A 20,895-nucleotide genomic window follows, 5' to 3' on the forward strand; every position below is an offset into this window, starting at 1 on the left:
GGAGGGGGAACAGCTATGAGTGGCATTGGTACTGTCTGTATACCATCTATAGGGAGGGGGAACTGCTATGAGTGGCACTGGTACTGTCTGTATACCATCTATAGGGAGGGGGAACTGCTATGAGTGGCACTGGTACTGTCTGTATACATGTATAGGGAGGGGGAACAGCTATGAGTGGCACTGGCACTGTCTGAATACCATCTATAGGGAGGGGGAACTGCTATGAGTGGCTCTGGTACTGTCTGTATACCATCTATAGGGAGGGGGAACAGCTACGAGTGGCACTGGTACTGTCTGTATACATCTATTGGGAGGGGGAACAGCTATGAGTGGCACTGGTACTGTCTGTATACCATCTATAGGGAGGGGGAACTGCTATGAGTGGCACTGGTACTGTCTGTATACATGTATAGAGAGGGGGAACAGCTATGAGTGGCACTGGCACTGTCTGAATACCATCTATAGGGAGGGGGAACTGCTATGAGTGGCACTGGTACTGTCTGAATACCATCTATAGGGAGGGGGAACAGCTATGAGTGGCACTGGTACTGTCTGTATACCATCTATAGGGAGGGGAAACTGCTATGAGTGGCACTGGTACTGTCTGTATACCATCTATAGGGAGGGGGAACAGCTATGAGTGGCACTTGTACTGTCTGGATACTAACTATAGGGAGGGGGTGGGGGGGAACAGCTATGAGTGGCACTGTCTGTATACTAACTATAGGGAGGGGGTGGGGAGAAAGACGGATAGCTATGAGAGGCACTGCTACTGTCTGCAACTACTTGGGTCAAAATGGTACTGCTTGGTAATTAGTTTGGCTTAGGGGTGCCTTGAAAAAATGAAGGAGACGCTAAGGGTGCCTTGACTGAAAAAGTTTAGGACCCACTGGTCTACACACAAAAAAATGGTCGACACATTTTTTTATTAAGGTTTAGAGTTGGGATTAAGCATTTACCGGAGGGTTAGGGTTTGGCACTAGGTGGGACAATTAGGGTTAGGCACCTACTCAGACAGTTAGGGACCAAGGAGAGGGTTAGGTTTAGAAAACCCAAAAACTCATATGTTCTCCATTTTTGTATTGACAATTTCCATGTCAACCTTTTGACCCTGTTGTCCTTTGGTATATGTCAACCTACATCCATCCCAACATTTTTGTGTATTGGCCTTTTGTCCCTATCGTCAATTTGGTGTCGACCTATAAGGTGTCGACCTATTGAACCACACCCCAGTAAACTAGTACATTGTGACTATTTGAGGCTAGTAGTAATTTCTTTCTTCTTTATGATTGCAAATATATTTTATGCAAAATTTACAGATAATTTTATATAATCCTTTCAAAAAGATCATCATGATAACTTTAATAATACATATTTACACTAAACTTAATTACACATAACTAACAAACAACAAAATTATTTGATAAATGAAGTTTATTGTTATAAAACAGTTTCTCAGTTATCCATGTCATTTACCCAGAATTATTAGAAGAAAAATTTTTTAATGAAAAGGCAGCAATAAGATGTTGATAAGTGATGTTCTGGCATATTACAGCAACTAGACATCAAATTACACTTAATTAGACGGTACAGTGATAATGATGCTTAATTGTTGTAATACAAGAATTTATGATTCTGTGGGAATAATAAACATAAAAGCTGAATAGCAAATGAGAAGAAAAATATGCTTATTGGAAATGTTTTATGGGCAGATGTACTAATCTCTGGAAAGTGATAAAGTGGAGAGTGATAAACTACCAACCAAACAGCTCCTACCTGTACTTTTTCAAACACAGCCTGTAACATGACAGTTAGAAGCTGAGTTATTGGTAGTTTATCACTTTCTAATTTATCACTTTCTAGAGCTTAGTACATCTCCCTGTGTGATAATGTTTTCTACTGCAAATGAACAGTGTTTGGTTCTAAATTTATTTATTACTATATAGCCAGGAGTCATACACAAGTTTTGCAGAGACCGTGTCTTCAATGGCCATGCCTAAAAGGGAAAAGGTACACAATTACAAGACGCAAAATACAACACAGATTACCATGTTTTTGTGCATAATATAAGTTAGTTTTATATTATAATATCAGCAGTCTTGGTAACACTGGGTTTGTCAAACAATTATTAGCTTCCAAATATGAGGATTGATACATTATGTTGTGGTATGTCCAAAACCTGGCAGTCATTATAATACAGAGCGAATAACCATTATGATGACAGGATTTGTCTATCTTTTATATATAAAAAAAAATGAAAAAGAAAAAAGTTCGACTTAGTAAAGAACAATAATTGTTTCAAGCTTTTGGAACATTCTCCTAAATATGAACGCAACATCAGATAAAAAATATATATGACTAGAATTAGAATGTTTAATTATGCAGTGATTGTATATATATTAAATATAAACATGTGACTGAAAGAAAAATGTAATCATCCGAAATGGACTGAGATGCAACATTTTCCAGAAAATGAACAGACTTCTTTATTGAGCTTTCATGCATTCCCTGATCGTCCTCTTCCTGAGTGTGCAAAATTCTAGCAATAAGACTATTTATAGTAAAAATGTAACCTAAGCAAAAATAAATCATCCATTATAGAGCACAGAGCTTGCCTTTAAGTTATATATATTTTTTGTGATAATGCAGTAGAGCTTCCTGATGAAAATATATTGGGAATGGACTGGTTTTGTCATTTAAATAGTGGTGCACCAAATACTGTACCTCTCACAGAAAGCACCACTTGCTGCTGCTTAATTGCAGAAGATGTGGAGGTGACATTGATGAATTGTGTCTCATCAAACAGTACTTAACTAAATTATGCTCTTACTCAGAGGGCATGCAACCTGAACGTTATGCTGAGAAGAAGTCTAGCTGCTTTAGAATTGTAACACACAAAGTATGTATGTACATATATTACAGGGTTGGGTACAGGATGCTGATAGTCAGAATATCGACCGCTGCATCCAGACGTCAAAATCCCAACAAGTTATTTTAACCCTAACCAGGGCCGCAACTAGAGGGGTGCTAAGGGGGCACATGACCGGGGTGCCGGACTTGAGGGGGTGCCGGGGAGAGGCTGCCGGGAGGCTAGGTTGCTGCTCTTGTGGGTTTGAAGCGCATCCCGGCCTTGAGTGGCACAAAACACAGTCAGTCTAATGTGGTGCCGGTCACAAGCCAATCAGTGCTCGCGTACCAGCAGACAATCAACATAGGCTGCCAGTCTGTGAGCTTGGGAGCTAACGGAGCAGCTGGGAAGCCGATGGAGCGGCTATGAAGCCGGTGGCAGCTTGGGAGCTGATGGAGTGGATGGGAAGCCGATGGAGCAGTTACAAAGCCGGTGGCAGCTTGGGAGCTAATGGAGCGGCTACAAAGCTGGAGATGCTGGACTCAATACAATCAGAAACAACAGGAACACTGACCGTGCAGCAGAGCTGAGAGATCCACAAATAATGCTATAGTCGGTGAGGCAGCAAAAGGCCAGCATGTACAGAAAAGGGGAAGAAACCAATCATGCCATGCTGTGGACAGCACTACTAATTTTTTTCCCCTGTATTTCCAGAACCAGGACCGGATCAGAGCCCAATGCTGGTTGCGCAACTTAGGTCATTTGTCCCCCGCATTTTGGCAACCAGGGCTGGTTCTTACTAGCCCGGTACTGGTTGTGTAAATACGGGGGACCCCTATGTCATTTGTCCCCTGCATTTAAGCACAACCAGGACTGGCTGCCTGTGTTTAAAAAAAAAAAAAAATGGCGTGGTCCCCTTCCCAAAAAACCAACCAACCCCGGGCTATGGAGCCCCAGTACTGGTTGTGCTAAATACAGTGGACAAACGATGTAGGGGTCCCCCGTATTATGCACAACCAGCACCAGGCTTTTCAGAACCTGTCCTGGTTGCCAAATTACGGGGGACAAATGACGTAGGGGTCCCCCGTATTTAGCGCAACCAGAAGAGGTCCCTGAGTCGGTCCTGGTTCTGGAAATACAGGGGAAAAAATGCAGAGGGCCCCCCCTGTATTTCCCAGAAGCAGCAGCGGACCCTTTCTAGTGGGGGGGGTGATGCCACAGCCAGGGGCATCACAGTGTGTTGTGTGTTTATTTTAATATTGCTTTTGCTGTGGAACTAAAAGTACCAGCAAGCCCGTAATGCCCTGCATGCTGATACTTTTGGTTCTCCAAGTACCAGCATGCGGGGGAGGCTTGATGGGAACTGTAGTTCCACAGCAAAAGACAATATTTATATTTTCATAAGCACCACACTTTACATAATCAACCCAGCACCCACCGCCCAGGGGTGCTGGGGATAGCCCCGGGCTATCAGCCTGGACCTGGGGTGCCCTGGAGAGGGGGGACCCCTTAAATGGGGAGGTCCCCAACTCCCCAGGGATCCCCAGCCTGGGCTGACTAGCAGTCAGGGGTGATGCTTTGGCTGGGGGGCCAGGTGAAATGGCTCCCCTGTCTGTGGCATCACGCCCCTGCTAGAAAAGGTCCGGTGCTGGTTCTGGGAAATATAGGGGGTGCTGTGTCTCCTCCCCCCATCCACACCACTTTTATCCCATCTCCACAGCTCTTTTTTCTGCTTTGACTTCAGTTGCATAAACTGCATGTGTGTATTCCAATGAGCACACAATTCTGTGAATTAGCAGCTCCACCATTTTGTGAGTGACAACAATCTCATTCTGTGAGAGTGCTGAATCTGCAGTTAACCACAGGGTGTGAGTGATGACATACCATATCTGTATTGCGCAAGGAACATGTCCATTAAGGCGTCAGCCTTAATGATCGTAATTTCATTGCTTTTTGAAGTTTGAGTGGCAGAAAATCAATTGGTTTTGTGAATTTTCATTTCTAAGCAGCCTTAACGGGACATGTGAAACCGTAAGGTTTTTTGTCTATGGAATATATATATATATATATATATATATATATATATATATATATATATATATATATACACACAGTCAGGTGCATAAATATTGGGACATTGACAGAATTTTCATATTTTGGCCTCTATTCACCACCACAATGGCTTTGACATGACACAAACAAGATGTGCTTTAACTGCAGACTTTCAGATTTAATTTGAGGGGAATTACATCCAAATCAGATGAACGGTGTAGGAATTACAACGGTTTCTATGCGTGCCTCCCTCTTTATAAGGGGCCAAAAGTAATGGGACAAACTAAACAATCCTAAATCTAACTTTCACTTTTTAATACTTTGTTGCAAATCCTTTGCAGGCAATTAAAGCCTGAAGTCTGGAACGCATAGACATCACCAGACGCTGAGTTTCATCCCTGGTGATGCTCTGCCAGGCCTCTACTGCAAATGTCTTCAGTTCCTGCTTGTTCTTGGGGCATTTTCCCTTCAGTTTTGTCTTCATCAAGTGAAATGCATGTTCAATCGGATTCAGGTCAGGGGATTGACTTGGCCATTGCATAACATTCCACTTTTTAGCCTTAAAAAACTCTTTGGTTGCTTTTGCATTATGCTTCGGGTAATTGTCCATCTGCACTGTGAAGTGCCGTCCAATGAGTTCTGAAGCATTTGACTGAATATGAGCATATAATATTGCCCGAAACACTTCAGAATTCATTCTGCTGCTTTTGTCAGCAGTCACATCATCAATAAATACAAGGGAACCAGTTCCATTGGCAGCCATACATGCCCACGCCATGACACTACCACCACCATGCTTCACTGATGAGGTGGTATGTTTTGGATCATGAGCAGTTCCATTCCTTCTCCATACTCTTCTCTTCCCATCACTCTGGTACAAGTTGATCTTTGTCTCATCTATCCATAGGATGTTACTCCAGAACTGTAATGGCTTTTTAGATGTTGTTTGGCAAACTCTAATCTGGTCTTCCGGTTTTTGAGGCTCACCAATGGATTACATCTTGTGGTGAACCCTCTATATTCACTCTTGTGAAGTCTTCTCTTGATTGTTGACTTTGACACATATGCACCTACCTCCTGCAGAGTGTTCTTGATTTGGCCAACTGTTGTGAAGGGGTTTTTCTTCACCAGGGAAATAATTCTTCTGTCATCCACCACAGTTGTTTTCCGTGGTCTTCCGGGTCTTTTGGTGTTGCTGAGCTCTCCGATGCATTCTTTCTTTTTAAGAATGTTCCAAACAGTTGATTTGGCCACACCCAATGTTTTTGCTATATCTCTGATGGGTTTGTTTTGATTTTTCAGCCTAATGATGGCTTGCTTCACTGATAGTGACAGCTCTTTGGATCTCATATTGAGAGTCAACAGCAACTGATTCCAAATGAAAATGTCACACCTAGAATCAACTCCAGACATTTCACCTGCTTAACTGATAATGAAATAACGAGGGAATAGCCCACACCTGTCCATGAAATAACTTTTGAGTTGATAGTCCCATTACTTTTGGCCCCTTAAAAAGTGGGAGGCACATATAGAAACCGTTGTAATTCCTACACCGTTCACCTGATTTGGATGTAATTACCCTCAAATTAAATCTGAAAGTCTGCAGTTAAAGCACATCTTGTTTGTTTCATTTCAAAGCCATTGTGGTGGTGAATAGAGGCCAAAATATGAAAATTCTGTCAATGTCCCAATATTTATGCACCTGACTGTATATATATATATATATATGTGTATATACAGTATGTTGCTAAATACTTGCTGCAGTGCACATATCTCCAGTGAGCACTAGACACACCTGTAACAGGCAGCGCAGTACTGTGTACCCTGTAAGTACAGCCCATGGACTAATTATACTAATGAAATCGGTATGATGATATGCCGGCGGCTGAAATCCCGAAGCCCGATTGTCCAGGATCCCGATAGGGGTGGTAAGTACCCTAACCCTTCCCCCCCTAACCTTAACTCTCCCTTGGTGGTGCCTAACCCTAACCTCCCCTGGTGGTGCCTAGGCCTAATCTCCCCCTGGGGGTCCCTAAACCTAATCCTGTAATATATGACAACTGGATGATTTCATCTAATTTTTCATGACATCATTCCCTCATGATATGATATTAGGAATATTGGATTAATCTCCAACCTTTTGCACTTTATATTTATTCACATGAAATGATGCACTGTGACACTTTATTTCATGTTAAATTGTGAATTTTAATTAAATAAAATTGTTTACATCTTTCCAGTCATCAGCGCAATTGTATCCATTTTATTTTCTATGAATGTAGGAGCATTGATGTTCACTCTTGTATGGTTCTAATTGCTGCAGATTACTGGTTTATTGCGCAATTGTTATTACTATTTATTTTGTATCTAATCCCCCCATCCCCAGAGAAATTCTAGACGTCCACAATCCCGTCCACCGACAATTTAAACGTATACCATACTAATTATACTGATCACTGATTTTCAGGCTTGCTTGTTCAAATGTTCATTACATAAAACTAAATGTGTCACTTACCTACTGATTTAAAAACTGTTGTTTTATCTGAAAGAGCAGGTTTGGTCCCTTTAAGTATTTCACCAATTTCCCCATAGATAGATGCCTAAATGATAAGAAAACAGGCAACAAATTATGGTTTATATTAAACTATAAACAAGCATCATATAATAACATGGTGCCTAGACATAGCTAATGGATGACCACCTGTATTCCTTCTATAACAGTGACTCATTTGCAAGTCTGCAGCAAAACAATAATTCGTCCTCCTCACTGCCCAGATGATTTGGTCTTTCTCAGGAGCTCAGGGGCAGTTCCATATGCACCTAATTATGCAGCCTTTATATACGTCAATCTATGATATGGTTGGCAAGTAGTGATAAAGTATTGCTCTCTACACCTCATCACACCACGCATCCCAACCCTGACTGGCTCAGCTCCCAGCCAGTCAGAGAATGCACACATACACACACACACACATATATATATATATATATTTATATATATATATATATAAATACTGTGATAGGATCACTGGTAAAGTGGTCTGTGGCAGATACATTTGTCCCAGATTCCTGTCTTATGTGTTTTAAACCCCCAGGAGAAAGTCTGCAGTGTAGCAGGCTTGAGTCTCGGCTTTTTGAAAAGCCGGTTTGGGACCTGAGGGTTGTGGGTGAGAGGAGCGGGAGGGCTCCACCCACGGCCACTCCAGGTTTTGGGCCTTGCAGCCTGGTAACAGGCTTGTTAGGGTTTCCACCTGAGAGTGGCCAATAAAAGCCTAGTGTGTTTAGGGCTGAGTGTCTCACCTGGGAGAGCAGACAGGGAGTTTGCTCAGAGACACTGGAAAAACCTATCTGTGCCTTTGTTGCTGGTGAGGGCATTAGGCCCTGCCAGGTTCTGGTAGTGAGGGAACCACCTGTGAAGTTAGTGCCCCGACAGGGCTAGGATTTATGTTTATGTTTTCTTTATGTTATTTCTGACGTTGTACAATAAAGACTGGCGCCGACCAGCTTGTACTCGCATCCAGACTGGTGTACTGCTTCCCTGCTGCTGTGTGTGTGTGTGAGGAAGGAGTCCCCTACCCAGGAGAGGGACCTCCTAATCTGACTGTGTCACAATATGGTGGAGAATGCGGGCACCCACACACACTGAAGTTGCAGCAAGAGGAAAACTTTCCATTTAAAAATTAAAGGGACAGACACCCAATTTGTGAGTGTGGAAATAACACTGTGTCCTTGGAGTCCCATAGAGGAGGCGTCAGCCAATGCTCAGAGAGGCAAGGTTCAGCTTCCAACCTACACCCCAGGACAAAATGGAGGACATTATTAAGGCCTTGCTCCAAGCTACAACAGCTCAGCAGGAATCTACCAGAGTTCAGCAGGAGACGAACAAACTTCAGCAGGAATCTACCTGGGCTCAGCAGGAATCCACCAGGGTGCAACTGTTGGCCTTGGAGACAGCCCAGAGGCAACAACAGGTCGCCATCGAGGAAACCTGCCAGGCCATAAAAGAGGTGTTACAGCACCTGGTCGCCCGGCCCAGAGATGTTGCTACTGGTCCTCCCACCACCACTCACTCCGTACGAGCCAGTCACTTCCTCCAAAAGATGACTTCGGGCGATGATGTGGAGGCCTATCTCGCCGCATTTGAAAGAACGGCCGAAAGGGAGAGTTGGCCCAAGGAGCAGTGGGCAAGTCTGGTGGCACCTTTTTTGTCTGGGGAGCCACAAAAGGCCTATTTCGACTTATGCCTGGCTGATGCCAAGGACTATAAAAAACTAAAACAGGAGATCCTAACTCGCTTGGGAGTCACCACCTTTGTTCGTGCCCAACGGGTCCACCGCTGGGAGTTCCATAAGGACAAGCCTCCACGTTCACAGATGCATGACCTCGTCCATCTGTCCTCAAAATGGCTACAGCCCGAGACGCTGACGGGACCACAGATCGTGGAAAGGGTCGTGATGGACCGGTACCTGCGATCATTACCTGTGACTCTGCGCAAGTGGGTGAGCCATGCAGACCCTAAGTCCGCGGACCAGTTGGTCGAGCTGGTGGAGAGGTACGTGGCGGCTGAGGAGCTGATGAGTATGCCCCACCGAGCCCCGATGGCACACCGGCGAACTCCCACAGACACTGGTAAGACTGTTCCAGGGGAGAAGGGTGCTGGGCGGTGGAATGTACCTAAGACTGAGGGTGTAGAACCTGGAGACAGGCCTGCCAGGCCAGGAAGGTTCTTGCCCCGTAAACGACTAGACATTAATATGACTCAGTGTTTCCGATGTGGTGGCTTCGGCCATATTGCCGCTAATTGTTCACTTACAACTGAACCTATGCAATGTGATACTGCTCATGTCTACCGCAGGGGGTCTTTCTTTGCACCGATAGCCTGTACGGCTGACCGGCAGGCTGAGACTGATAAGCACATGTGTGTACTCACTGTAGATGGCAACCGAGTAGAGGCACTGTTAGACTCTGGTAGCTTGGTGACACTTATAAAAGCTGAGCTGGTGAACCCCTTGCGGCGGCAGGGGAAAACTGTTGGTGTGACCTGCATACATGGGGATACTCGATATTATGTTACTGCCGAGGTGAACATCGAGACACCATGTGGTTCTGCTATAGTTTCTGTGGGTTTGGTGCATGGTCTGATGTACGGTGCAATATTGGGGAGAGACTTTGCTCACTTCTGGAAGTTGTGGGAAAGCCGTTTTGTTCCAGAGGTGAACAACCCCGATCCATTTGAGAAGGTTGTCAATGTAGTGGAGGAGGGAGTTTCTTCTGAGTCAGAGTTATTCCCTTTTTCTACTATGGTTGGCGAACTAGAGAATGCGGAACGTGACGGTGGCCCGCCAACTGATGTGCCTCCCATTGAGGTGGGAAGTGTTGTTGGGCCAGGTAATCGTCTGCCTGATTTAGAGGTCAGAAGAGAGGTCTTTGCCGTGGAGCAGTTGAATGGCCCTACTTTGGTAAAAGCCAGGGAGAATGTAAAAGTAGTTGATGGTAAACCCGTAGACCCTGATAGTCCTTTGTCCTATCCCCACATGGCAATGTGTCAGGATTTGTTATATCAGGTGACTAAGAAGGGGGAAGATATTGTGGAACAACTAATAGTTCCCAAAGCCTACAGAAGAACAGTGTTGGATCTGGCCCATGGTCATATAACGGCAGGCCATATAGGGGTAGAGAAAACCACTGAGCGAATAATGCAGAGGTTTTTCTGGCCCGGGCTTCATAAAGAGGTGTCTGACTTTTGCGCATCCTGCCCTGAGTGTCAGTATCATGCTCCCAGGCCACATTTTAAGGGTCCACTAGTTCCATTGCGTATTATAGAGGTGCCGTTTGAAAGAATAGCGATGGATTTGGTTGGACCCTTAATGAAGTCCGCCAGGGGACACCAGTATATTCTGGTCATAATGGATTACGCTACCAGATACCCGGAAGCGATCCCGTTGCACAATACGTCAACCAAGACCATTGCCAGAGAGCTAGTTCATGTCTTTAGCAGGCTGGGTATACCTAAGGACATACTAACTGACCAGGGTACACCGTTTATGTCAAAAGTCATGAAAGAGTTATGTCGCCTGTTCAAAATTGAACAGTTAAGAACTTCGGTTTATCACCCCCAAACCGATGGGCTGGTCGAGAGGTTTAACAAGACGTTAAAACACATGCTTAGGAAAGTGGTCGACAAGGATGGTAGGGATTGGGATTACTTATTGCCGTATTTATTGTTGCCCATAAGAGAAGTTCCCCAGTCCTCCACCGGGTTTTCACCCTTCGACTTGTTGTATGGGAGACACCCAAGGGGGTTACTAGACATTGCCAAAGAGACATGGGAGGGGCAGTCTAGTCCTTACAAAACGGTGATTGAGTATGTTTCTCAAATGCAGGAGAGAATTGCTGCGGTAGTGCCGATAGTGAGAGTGCACCTGGAACAGGCTCAACAGAGGGTATACAACCGCAATGCTCGGTTACGCAGCTTTGCTCCTGGGGACAGAGTGTTGGTATTGGTTCCCACTGTGGAAAATAAACTTTTGGCTAAATGGCAAGGGCCCTTTGAAATCTTAGAAAGAGTGGGGCAGGTCAATTACAAAGTTTACCAGCCGGGGAAAAGAAAGCCGGAACAGATATACCATATAAATCTGTTAAAGCCCTGGAAAGATAGAACGGTACTGTCGGCCAACCGAGCCCCTCCAGTAAATCCAGGGCCCTTAGTTCCCGAAGTGACAGTGGCAAAAACCGTGTCGGCAATTCAAAAACAAGAGGTCAGGGAGTTTCTGATTAGAAATAGGGTGCTGTTCTCTGACGTACCTGGGAAAACCTTGGTCATTAAACATGACATCATCACTGACCCAGGGGTTAAAGTTAATCTAAAGCCCTACAGGTTACCAGAAGCACAAAGAGAATCGGTGTCGAAAGAAATTAAAAATATGCTAGAGTTAGGGGTTATTGAAGAATCACATAGTGAATGGTCAAGTCCCATTGTGTTGATTCCAAAGCCCAATGGGAGTGTGCGTTTCTGCAATGACTTCCGAAAGTTGAACAGTGTTTCAAAATTCGATGCCTACCCGATGCCAAGAGTGGATGAGTTGATTGAGAGACTAGGGACGGCAAGGTATTTAACCACTCTTGACCTAACCAAAGGGTATTGGCAAGTACTGTTAACCGAGAGCGCCAAACAAAAGACAGCTTTTTCAGCGCCAGAGGGCTTGTTTCAGTACAAGATGTTGCCCTTCGGGCTACATGGGGCACCTGCTACCTTCCAAAGAATGATGGACAGGATTCTAAGACCCCATAGACGGTATGCGGCTGCTTATCTGGATGACGTGGTCATTCATAGTCCTGATTGTCAGTCTCACTTACCCAGGGTACAAGCAGTGTTGGACTCCATCTATAAGGCAGGCTTGACAGCCAACCCAAAAAAGTGTTGTCTAGGCATGGAGGAAGTAAAATATCTGGGATACACCATTGGCAGAGGCCTGATAAAGCCTCAGCTCAATAAGGTTGATGCCATACAAAACTGGCCACGGTCTCTGAATAAGAAGCAGGTGAGAGCCTTCTTGGGAATTACGGGGTACTACAGGAGGTTTATACCCAACTTTGACACCATGGCAGTCCCACTGACTGACCTGACCAAAGGCAAACAAAAAGTCATGGTAGAATGGAGTCCTGAGGCAGAGAAAGCTTTTCAGGAGTTGAAAGTAGCGTTGTGTTCCCAACCAGTCCTGATGACTCCTAATTTTGAAAGGGAATTTATAGTACAAACCGATGCATCAGAAGTAGGTATAGGAGCGGTCCTGTCCCAGAACAAGGAGGGTGAGGAACATCCTATTTTCTATCTAAGTAGAAAGTTGAATGTACATGAGAGAAACTATGCCACAGTGGAGAAGGAGGCGTTGGCCATAAAGTGGGCATTAGAGGCTCTCAGGTACTACTTGGTTGGAAGAAAGTTCAAATTGATCACTGACCATGCCCCTTTGAAGTGGATGTCCGAAAATAAGGACAGTAATGCGAGAATTACGAGATGGTTCTTGGCGTTACAAACTTTTAAATTTGCAGTGGAACACAGGCCAGGAAGCCAGCTGGCCAATGCAGATGCGCTGTCACGCGTTCATTGTTTGGGGGCTTCAGTTGTTCCGGCCCACAGGTCGAAACAAAGGGGGGGGATATGTGATAGGATCACTGGTAAAGTGGTCTGTGGCAGGTACATTTGTCCCAGATTCCTGTCTTATGTGTTTTAAACCCCCAGGAGAAAGTCTGCAGTGTAGCAGGCTTGAGTCTCGGCATTTTGAAAAGCCGGTTTGGGACCTGGGGGTTGTGGGTGAGAGGAGAGGGAGGGCTCCACCCACGGCCACTCCAGGTTTTGGGCCTTGCAGCCTGGTAACAGGCTTGTTAGGGTTTCCACCTGAGAGTGGCCAATATAAGCCTAGTGTGTTTAGGGCTGAGTGTCTCACCTGGGAGAACAGACAGGGAGTTTGCTCAGAGACACTGGAAAAACCTATCTGTGAGTGTTGTGCTGTGCCTTTGTTGCTGGTGAGGGCATTAGGCCCTGCCAGGTTCTGGTAGTGAGGGAACCACCTGTGAAGTTAGTGCCCCGACAGGGCTAGGATTTATGTTTATGTTTTCTTTATGTTATTTCTGACGTTGTACAATAAAGACTGGCGCCGACCAGCTTGTACTCGCATCCAGACTGGTGTACTGCTACCCTGCTGCTGTGTGTGTGTGTGTGAGGAAGGAGTCCCCTACCCAGGAGAGGGACCTCCTAATCTGACTGTGTCACAATACACACACATACTGTATATATATATATATATTGTGATATGATCGGGGTAGGTGGTCCCTATGCTAAGGTAGGTGGACACCTCCTTATACACAGCAGTCAGGAATCAGCACTCCAGTCGTGGGTTTTCGTGCAAGCTGGTCGGCACCAGTTTTTATTGTGCAACTCCAATAATCAAATAAACCAAACATAAAATAACTCCTAGCCCGGCTGGGCACTGACTATACAGGAAATTTCCTCTCTACAAGTGGCAAGGCCTACTGCCTCACCACAAACACAGCACTTTCAAAAGGTCCCAGTGTCTCTGAACAAAACCTCAGTGTCTGTTCTCCCCAGGGTGTGTGAGACACTGCAGCTAAACTTTTACACAGCTATATTGAGCCACTTCCAGGTATAATCCCTAATTAGCCTGCTCTCAGGCTGAAAGGCCTAACACCTGAAATGGCCCTGTGGATGGAGCCCTACCTTCTCTCTCACATCCACACCCCCAGGACCCATTTTCTGGCTTTTACCAAAAGCCGACCCTCAAATCTGTTTGTAGAACAGACTTTTCCTGGGGGTTAAAATACATATTATAGGAATCTGGGACACATATACATGCCATCCCTAACTTCTCCAGTGTTTCTATCACAATATATATATATATATATATATATATATATATACACACACACATTTGAGTAGTCCCACCAAATCTGGGGTACATGAAAATAGGTGCAAGCATATTTTTAAGTTTTAAAAATCAGGAAAAATCCAACTTCAATTAAAAAAACACCTGGAGCATAATTGGGGACCCCCCCTGAGTCTATTTCGCTACTTTTTTGACACAGAATACCTTTGGGGGACTGTCTAAGGGGTGCAGGGTGGTCTTTGGAAGTTTGCACCCCAAAACCCCAATTCTGCACTTTTTCCCTCCAGGTATTCATTGGCAAATATTTTCCGCTGGTTACAATGTGCAAACTTTTCGCACCGACTAAAAGTCAGACAAATTGAATACGGGGAAAAGAGGAATCGGCGAAAATGACGTCATCGGTGAAAAAGTATCGCCGAAACTGACTTTTTGCTTCTAATTGAATATGGCCCTTAGAGTTAGAGCTAGACGGCAGTTAGGGTTAGGTGAAGGGTTAGGGTAACGTTAGAGCTATAACAGTAAATAGATGTTATGTAGGCATGCACATTGTCTACTTTATGGTAATATAGTTATTGTGCATGTTGAAGTATCGTTGTCACGTCCAAAAAGGATTGTGGACCTGGACTGGGTGCAGGGAAGTCCTTGCGAGCAGTTTCTTGATATTGGAATGAAGCTGGACGAAGAGAATATTTATTCATGAATGTCTCTGCCTTACAGGAGGAAGCGGTGGATGGAAACCAAGGGGCAAAAAGGAAAATTAACCCCACCGGGGTAATCTGAGCTGGACTTCTGGAGACGCTGTAGTGCAGGAACCTTGTACCGGTGCTGACTTGGGAACGCTGATGAAGGAGGCTCTGTAACAAAGCGCAGGTGGCAGTATTTGTCACCGGAACCGAGATGGACAGTCCAACTGGCAGTGGAGCTACAGTATGAAGTGAAGCAGGTAGCAAAAGTAATCTCCAACGGGTACTGCAAACTGGAACATTGGAAAGCAATTGTAGCTAAGGGGCACAGAGAACTAGACACACAGACTAGCTGTTTAAGACGTTGCCCTGGCAACCTAGAAACGCTATCAGAGATGACTGGCAATTATGCAGACTGGATTGACTTACTCCCGACATCCAAGATGGCGGCGCCCAGCAGCGTCTACACGGACTCCCAACTACCACATCTCCAGCTCAGCAAAAACCCAGCGCTGTCTCTAAGGAACCTGCCAGCACACCCCGCTAACCACCAGCAGCCTGCACCTCTGCCAAACGGACCCCGCCAGAGCGCCTGGACAGGTAAGACCCGGACATCCCACAGAGCTACAGAGCGGCCCGTGACAATCGTATTTTGACATATCGCCCATGTCAACTTTCTGAATGTCGACATTTTGTACCACACCCTGAACTACATTATATGCCTAACTTTACTTTGTTTTATAAAGAAACCACATTGTCCTGATATGAGTGAATAACGTGTCTTATATCTTGTTACAAATTTTTTGGTACTGTTTTTGTATATAATTTTTTTTTTATGATAAAACATTCCTTAAATCCCATTAAAGTACAGGTCTGTACTACTGTAGCATGGGCCAGAACTCGCTACCCTCATCTGCAAATTGCCAGTCATCCCCTGGTCTGGTCCCTGAGTTCCCATACAAAAGTGTTACAGCATAAAACAGTATAGCACTTTACCACAACAGTACACCACCCCTTTCAATAAAATAAACGTTTTAGGTTTTATCACAATATAATGCTCAGTTTATTTCATCTATGGATTAAAGGGGTGGGGAACCTTCTGTCAGCTGAGAGCCATTTTGATATATATAACATTATTCGCAGGCCCGTTGCAGGGCACGCCCCCTCCATGTGACGTCACATGGGGCAGGGCCACAATAGCCAGTGATTACAGCAATGCCCGGAGCATCCTGAGGATGCTCAGGGGAGCTGTAAGAGCAGCGGTGTGACCATCTGAAGCATCCTAAGGACACTCCAGATGGCACTGCTGCATAGATTCTGGCTGCGGGGTGCCATTCTAGATGAATGCTGTAATGGAAAACCACTACACTTCCTGGAGCTGTTGTGAAATGATTAATATAATAAAATATCACCAGCTGCAAGTAAGAGGTCTAGTTAGGACCTGAGAATGTACATAAAAACTAAAAAGAAACTTTAGATACTGTGCATAGTGATAAAAAGTGATCACAATCAAATTTGAACATACAATGTTGTTTGCTTTCTGTTGGAATACAGGAGGCTTGTATAAAGGGGCTGGCTGGCTACTTTTAGCCTGGGGGCAAATGCATGCAGGCGGCCCTGGCAGAGGAGTAGCGTGTAGCCAGGGTGCCCGAAAAACGTGCGTGCTACGGCGCCGCCCCCCCTCAAGTGTTCCACGGAGGGGGCGGGTCCATATGGGATTAATGTAAGGTAAAAATAAAGATTAGGGGCAGCCCCCTGTCGTAGTGCCCATATGCAGTGCCCCCGTGTGCCACAGGAGAGAACACCCTTATGCAGGCCTCCAGTAGTGCTCCCAGTAGTGATCCCCCCTATGCAGTGCCCCTTTTGCCCCCAGTAGTAAGCCCCTTATATAGTGCCCCCAGTAGTGGTCCCCCCTGTGCAGTGCCCCTTGTGCCCCCAGTAGTAAGCCCCTTATATAGTGCCCCCAATAGTGGTACCCCCTATGCAGTGCCCCTTATATAGTGCCCCCAGTAGCAGTCCACCCCCATGCAGTGCCCCCAATAGTGGTAACCCTTATGCAATGCCCCTTAAATAGTGCCCCCAGTTGTAGTCTCCCCCCTATGCAGTACACCCAGTATTGCCCTTTATATAGAGCCCCCAGCAGTGGTCACTCGATGCAGTGCCCCCAGTCGTAGTCCCCTCCCCCTATGCAGTGCCCCTAGTAGTAGTCCCCTCTCCCTATGCAGTGCCCCTAGTAGTTGTCCCCTCCCCTCTATGCAGTGCCCCTAGTAGTAGTACCCTCCCCTTGAAGTGCCCCCAGTAGTAGTCCCCCCTTGTAGTGTCCCCAGTAGTAGTAGTCCCCCACCCCCCTTGTAGTGCCCCTCAGTAGTAGTAGTCCTCCACCACCCTTGTAGTGCCCCCAGTAGTAGTAATCCCCCCCTTTGTAGTGCCCCCAGTAGTGGTCTCCTCATTGTAGTGCCCCCAGTAGTAGTAGTCCCCCACCCCCCTTGTAGTGCCCCCACTAGTAGTAATGCCCCCCTTTGTAGTGCCCCCAGTAGTAGTAATGCCCCCCCTTGTAGTGCCCCCACTAGTAGCAATGCCCCCCTTTGTAGTACCCCCAGTAGTAGTAATGCCCCCCTTTGTAGTGCCCCCACTAGTAGTAATGCCCCCCTTGTAGTGCCCCCACTAGTAGTAATGCCCCCCTTTGTAGTGGTCTCCTCATTGTAGTGCCAGACCCCCCCCCGTAGACACACGTAATATAAAAAACAAAATTAAAAAAAACACTTACCTGAAACCCCGCTCCCACTGCCGCCATCTGATCCTCCGTCTGTCCTCCCGGGCCGGGCCGCTCTGCATTATGGGAGAGACGTCATATGACATCATGACGTCTCTCCCATTGCCCACTGCGGGAGCCGGAAGATGGAGCGGCTCCTGCAGTGGGCGCAGCAGCAGCTAATGAGAGTCTGACAGACTCTCATTGGCTGCTGTTCAAAACAAACGCACAGCTGCCGGTGCCGGCAGCTGTGTGTTTGTCACTTGTGTAGCGCTGACCGAACTCCGTCCGGTCAGCGCTACACACGCGGTGCAGTCTGTGTTACAGTGACACAGACTGCCAGCGGCCCGCATGACGCTGCGGCCCGGGGGGCACATGGCACCCTGCCCCCCGGCCCAGCCCGCCACTGCTTGTATATAATGAACAAAAATTGTTTTATTCACATAAGTACCTAAACAATATAAGGTCAATAAATAAAATCACAATAGATAAAATTGCATATATTCTAAAAAGACAATGTTGATATTAATATGCAAATAATGGCCATATGGAATGAAGAGTGAATGGATAATTTGAAATGTATACAGATCTGTTAAATCACCACTCCTGCGTGGAAATAATCAATGTTCCCAGATCATTAAATGTTAATGGTAACAAGAGAATCTTCGTGGCTTATAGTTGAAAGCAAGTAACCATACTGTTGCAATATGAATAGTCTCAAAGAACAAGCCTAATAAAACATGCACTCACAGCGGTAAGTGATGTACTGGCGTCCCAGTACTATCCACATAAATCCCGCAGTTTGGAGTATAAGTATTGTTACCTCAGTCCGAATGGGCAGGTGTGTTGCCATCTTGATATATCCCCAGCTCACTGATAAATGTGATCTTGTGAGATTGCCAAAGCTGTATGTCCTCCTCCGTACAGAGCAATAGATCTCCACTGCTTGATACATTTCCCCCATATCCCCATTGTTGATCTCAACACTTCTAACAGCAGCAACATAGCGTCAGTGTGACATCGTAACACTGTTTGTCACTTATGCTTAAACTAAAATATAAAAGGTTGACATTTTAAAAGGCTGTATACACTGCTTCCCCTGTTTCCGGTATTTTGAAACAGATATCCTTAAAAGGTCCCACTGCATTGTCCATGCGTCATGCATAAGGGTCAGTGGTCCCCAGTTTGGAAACACATGCACCAATGTTTAAAAACACCAGCAAAGCATATCTTAAGGACCTTATATTGCAAGTTCATTTTAATTTAAGCATGGTGACCAAACTACTGACTGATAACATGTCACACTTGCGTTTTGGCAATATGATTATAAGCTCTGGGGATTTCAGCACTGAGGATAACATTTGTACAGTAAATGGTCCCTGTGCCTTATACGATTCTTACATGTATCACCTGCATTATCATACTGATAGCATCCTTCATATTTAATTTAAATAAAGCACATGTCATATATAACTTAATACGTGATCATTTCTATCACTGAAACATTTGAGTATGTTTTTAGTGAACAATTATTCAAACCTGGTTATATATACATGAACAATACACAGCAGAATTTCAGAACTAATATTTAATCCCCTGTGATAAATAGAAAAAACAACATGAGGCGTCCTCTGGTGATTTTAAGACAAAAAACAATCAGCCAAGTACCAGATAGGCTACTTGATAATAGTTTACCAAATATCCTGATGGCTACCTCCTCATTCCCCTAACTGAACCCATTGAATGGTTTTACATGCTAGAAACTGAGGATCTGATGGATGCACTGATCTGAAACAGAATATGTCATTAATGAGGGTCTCATGCTGAGTTCAACTGTATTTGTGTATAAATCCAAATTCATCCCAAAAAGTGTGTATTTCCTTTAGCTCGCAAAGCTGGCCATGCTTATAACTCGACAAGGGTGGCATATGTAGCTGCTTTACTCCTGGAGAGAATCGTAGTATACAGTAGGTTGGGGGGACACCTACTGTTAGTGGGAGTTGGGTGGGAGTGGAGTCATGAAAGGATACAGAGAAGAAACGATCAGAAAGGTAAGAGGACAGCCAAGAGAGTGCAATATCATCTAGACCAAGGAAGTGTAGGATTTGCAGAAGGAGAGGGTGGTCCACAGTGTCAAAAACAGCAGAGAGGTAGAGAAGAATGAGAAGAAAGTAGTGGCCCTTGGATTTGGCAACAAGAAGGTCATTGCTGACTTTCATGAGGGCAGTTTCAGTGGAGTGGAGAGAATGGAAGCCAGACTGAAATGGGTCCAGCAGGGAGTGAGAGGAAAGAAAGGTGGTAAGGTGGTTGTAGACAATATGCTCAAGGAGTTTGGAGGCAAAATGGAGAAGAGAGATGGGGCAGTAATTAGAGACAGTGTTAGGATCAAGCGTATGCTTTTTTAAGATTGGTGGAGACAAGGGCATGCTTGAATGCAGAGGGGACAGTGCCTGATGAGAGGTAGAGATTAAGGAAGTGGGCAAGATGGGAACAGGCAGAAGGAGAGAGGTAGTGGAGGGGGCAGGAGGGGATAGGTGCAAGAAGGGATGTGGGGAGGACTGGATGAGGGCCATGACTTCATCTCCAGATACAGGGGAAAAATAAGTCAGAGTTGGTTAGATGGATGGGGAAATGGGAGGCTGTGAAAGGATTGGGAGGGGTGCTGAGGTTCTGGCGGCATCACATCCCATCACGTCTGTTGACGTGTGGAGTAAATTTTTGAAGTGAAGTAGTTGGCAAAGTCAAGGGCAAAGAGTGAAAAGGTGGGATAAGGAGGGGGTGGGCAGAGAAGGGAGTTGAAAGTGGAGAAGAGACGACGGGGTTAGAGGACTGGGAGGAGATGAGGTTTTTTAGATACAACTATTTAGAGAGGGAAAAGGATGCACTGTAGGAGGAGAGATTACATTTAAATGGAGGAAGTCTACCTTGGAGAGTGATTTCATCCTGTGTCGCTCTTCCGTTTGTGAACAATGACAAAATTAAAGTTTTGAATAAGTACAAATCAACACACATGCTTATCGCAAGAATGTTTGATGCGTATGCGCAATTCAAGAAAGAACAACTTTGGGTGGTCACAAATTGCGTTTGCTTCAAACCCCTAACTGAGTTTCTAATAGTTGCATTTCTTCCTGCAAACAAACCTTTAGTTGTCTTTTA

At 45.3% G+C, this 20,895-nt stretch overlaps 1 protein-coding gene across 1 annotated transcript in view; it reads right to left on the bottom strand.

Annotated features, from left to right (window-relative positions):
* Positions 1-1,864: 1,864 nt before the first annotated feature.
* Positions 1,865-20,895, bottom strand: part of CRYM (crystallin mu) — a 129,752-nt gene continuing 110,721 nt past the window's right edge. Inside the window, exons 7-8 of the mRNA XM_088476212.1 lie at positions 7,416-7,500; positions 1,865-1,996 (exon numbers count right to left, since the gene is read on the bottom strand). Of these exons, the coding sequence (XP_088332338.1) occupies positions 1,929-1,996; positions 7,416-7,500 (153 nt within the window). The 3' untranslated portion in view covers positions 1,865-1,928. The remainder of the gene's footprint in view (positions 1,997-7,415; positions 7,501-20,895) is intronic.

Source organism: Taudactylus pleione, unplaced genomic scaffold (assembly GCF_031769625.1).
Source record: "Taudactylus pleione unplaced genomic scaffold, aTauple2 ptg000184l, whole genome shotgun sequence".
In the NCBI taxonomy this organism is placed as follows: domain Eukaryota; kingdom Metazoa; phylum Chordata; class Amphibia; order Anura; family Myobatrachidae; genus Taudactylus; species Taudactylus pleione.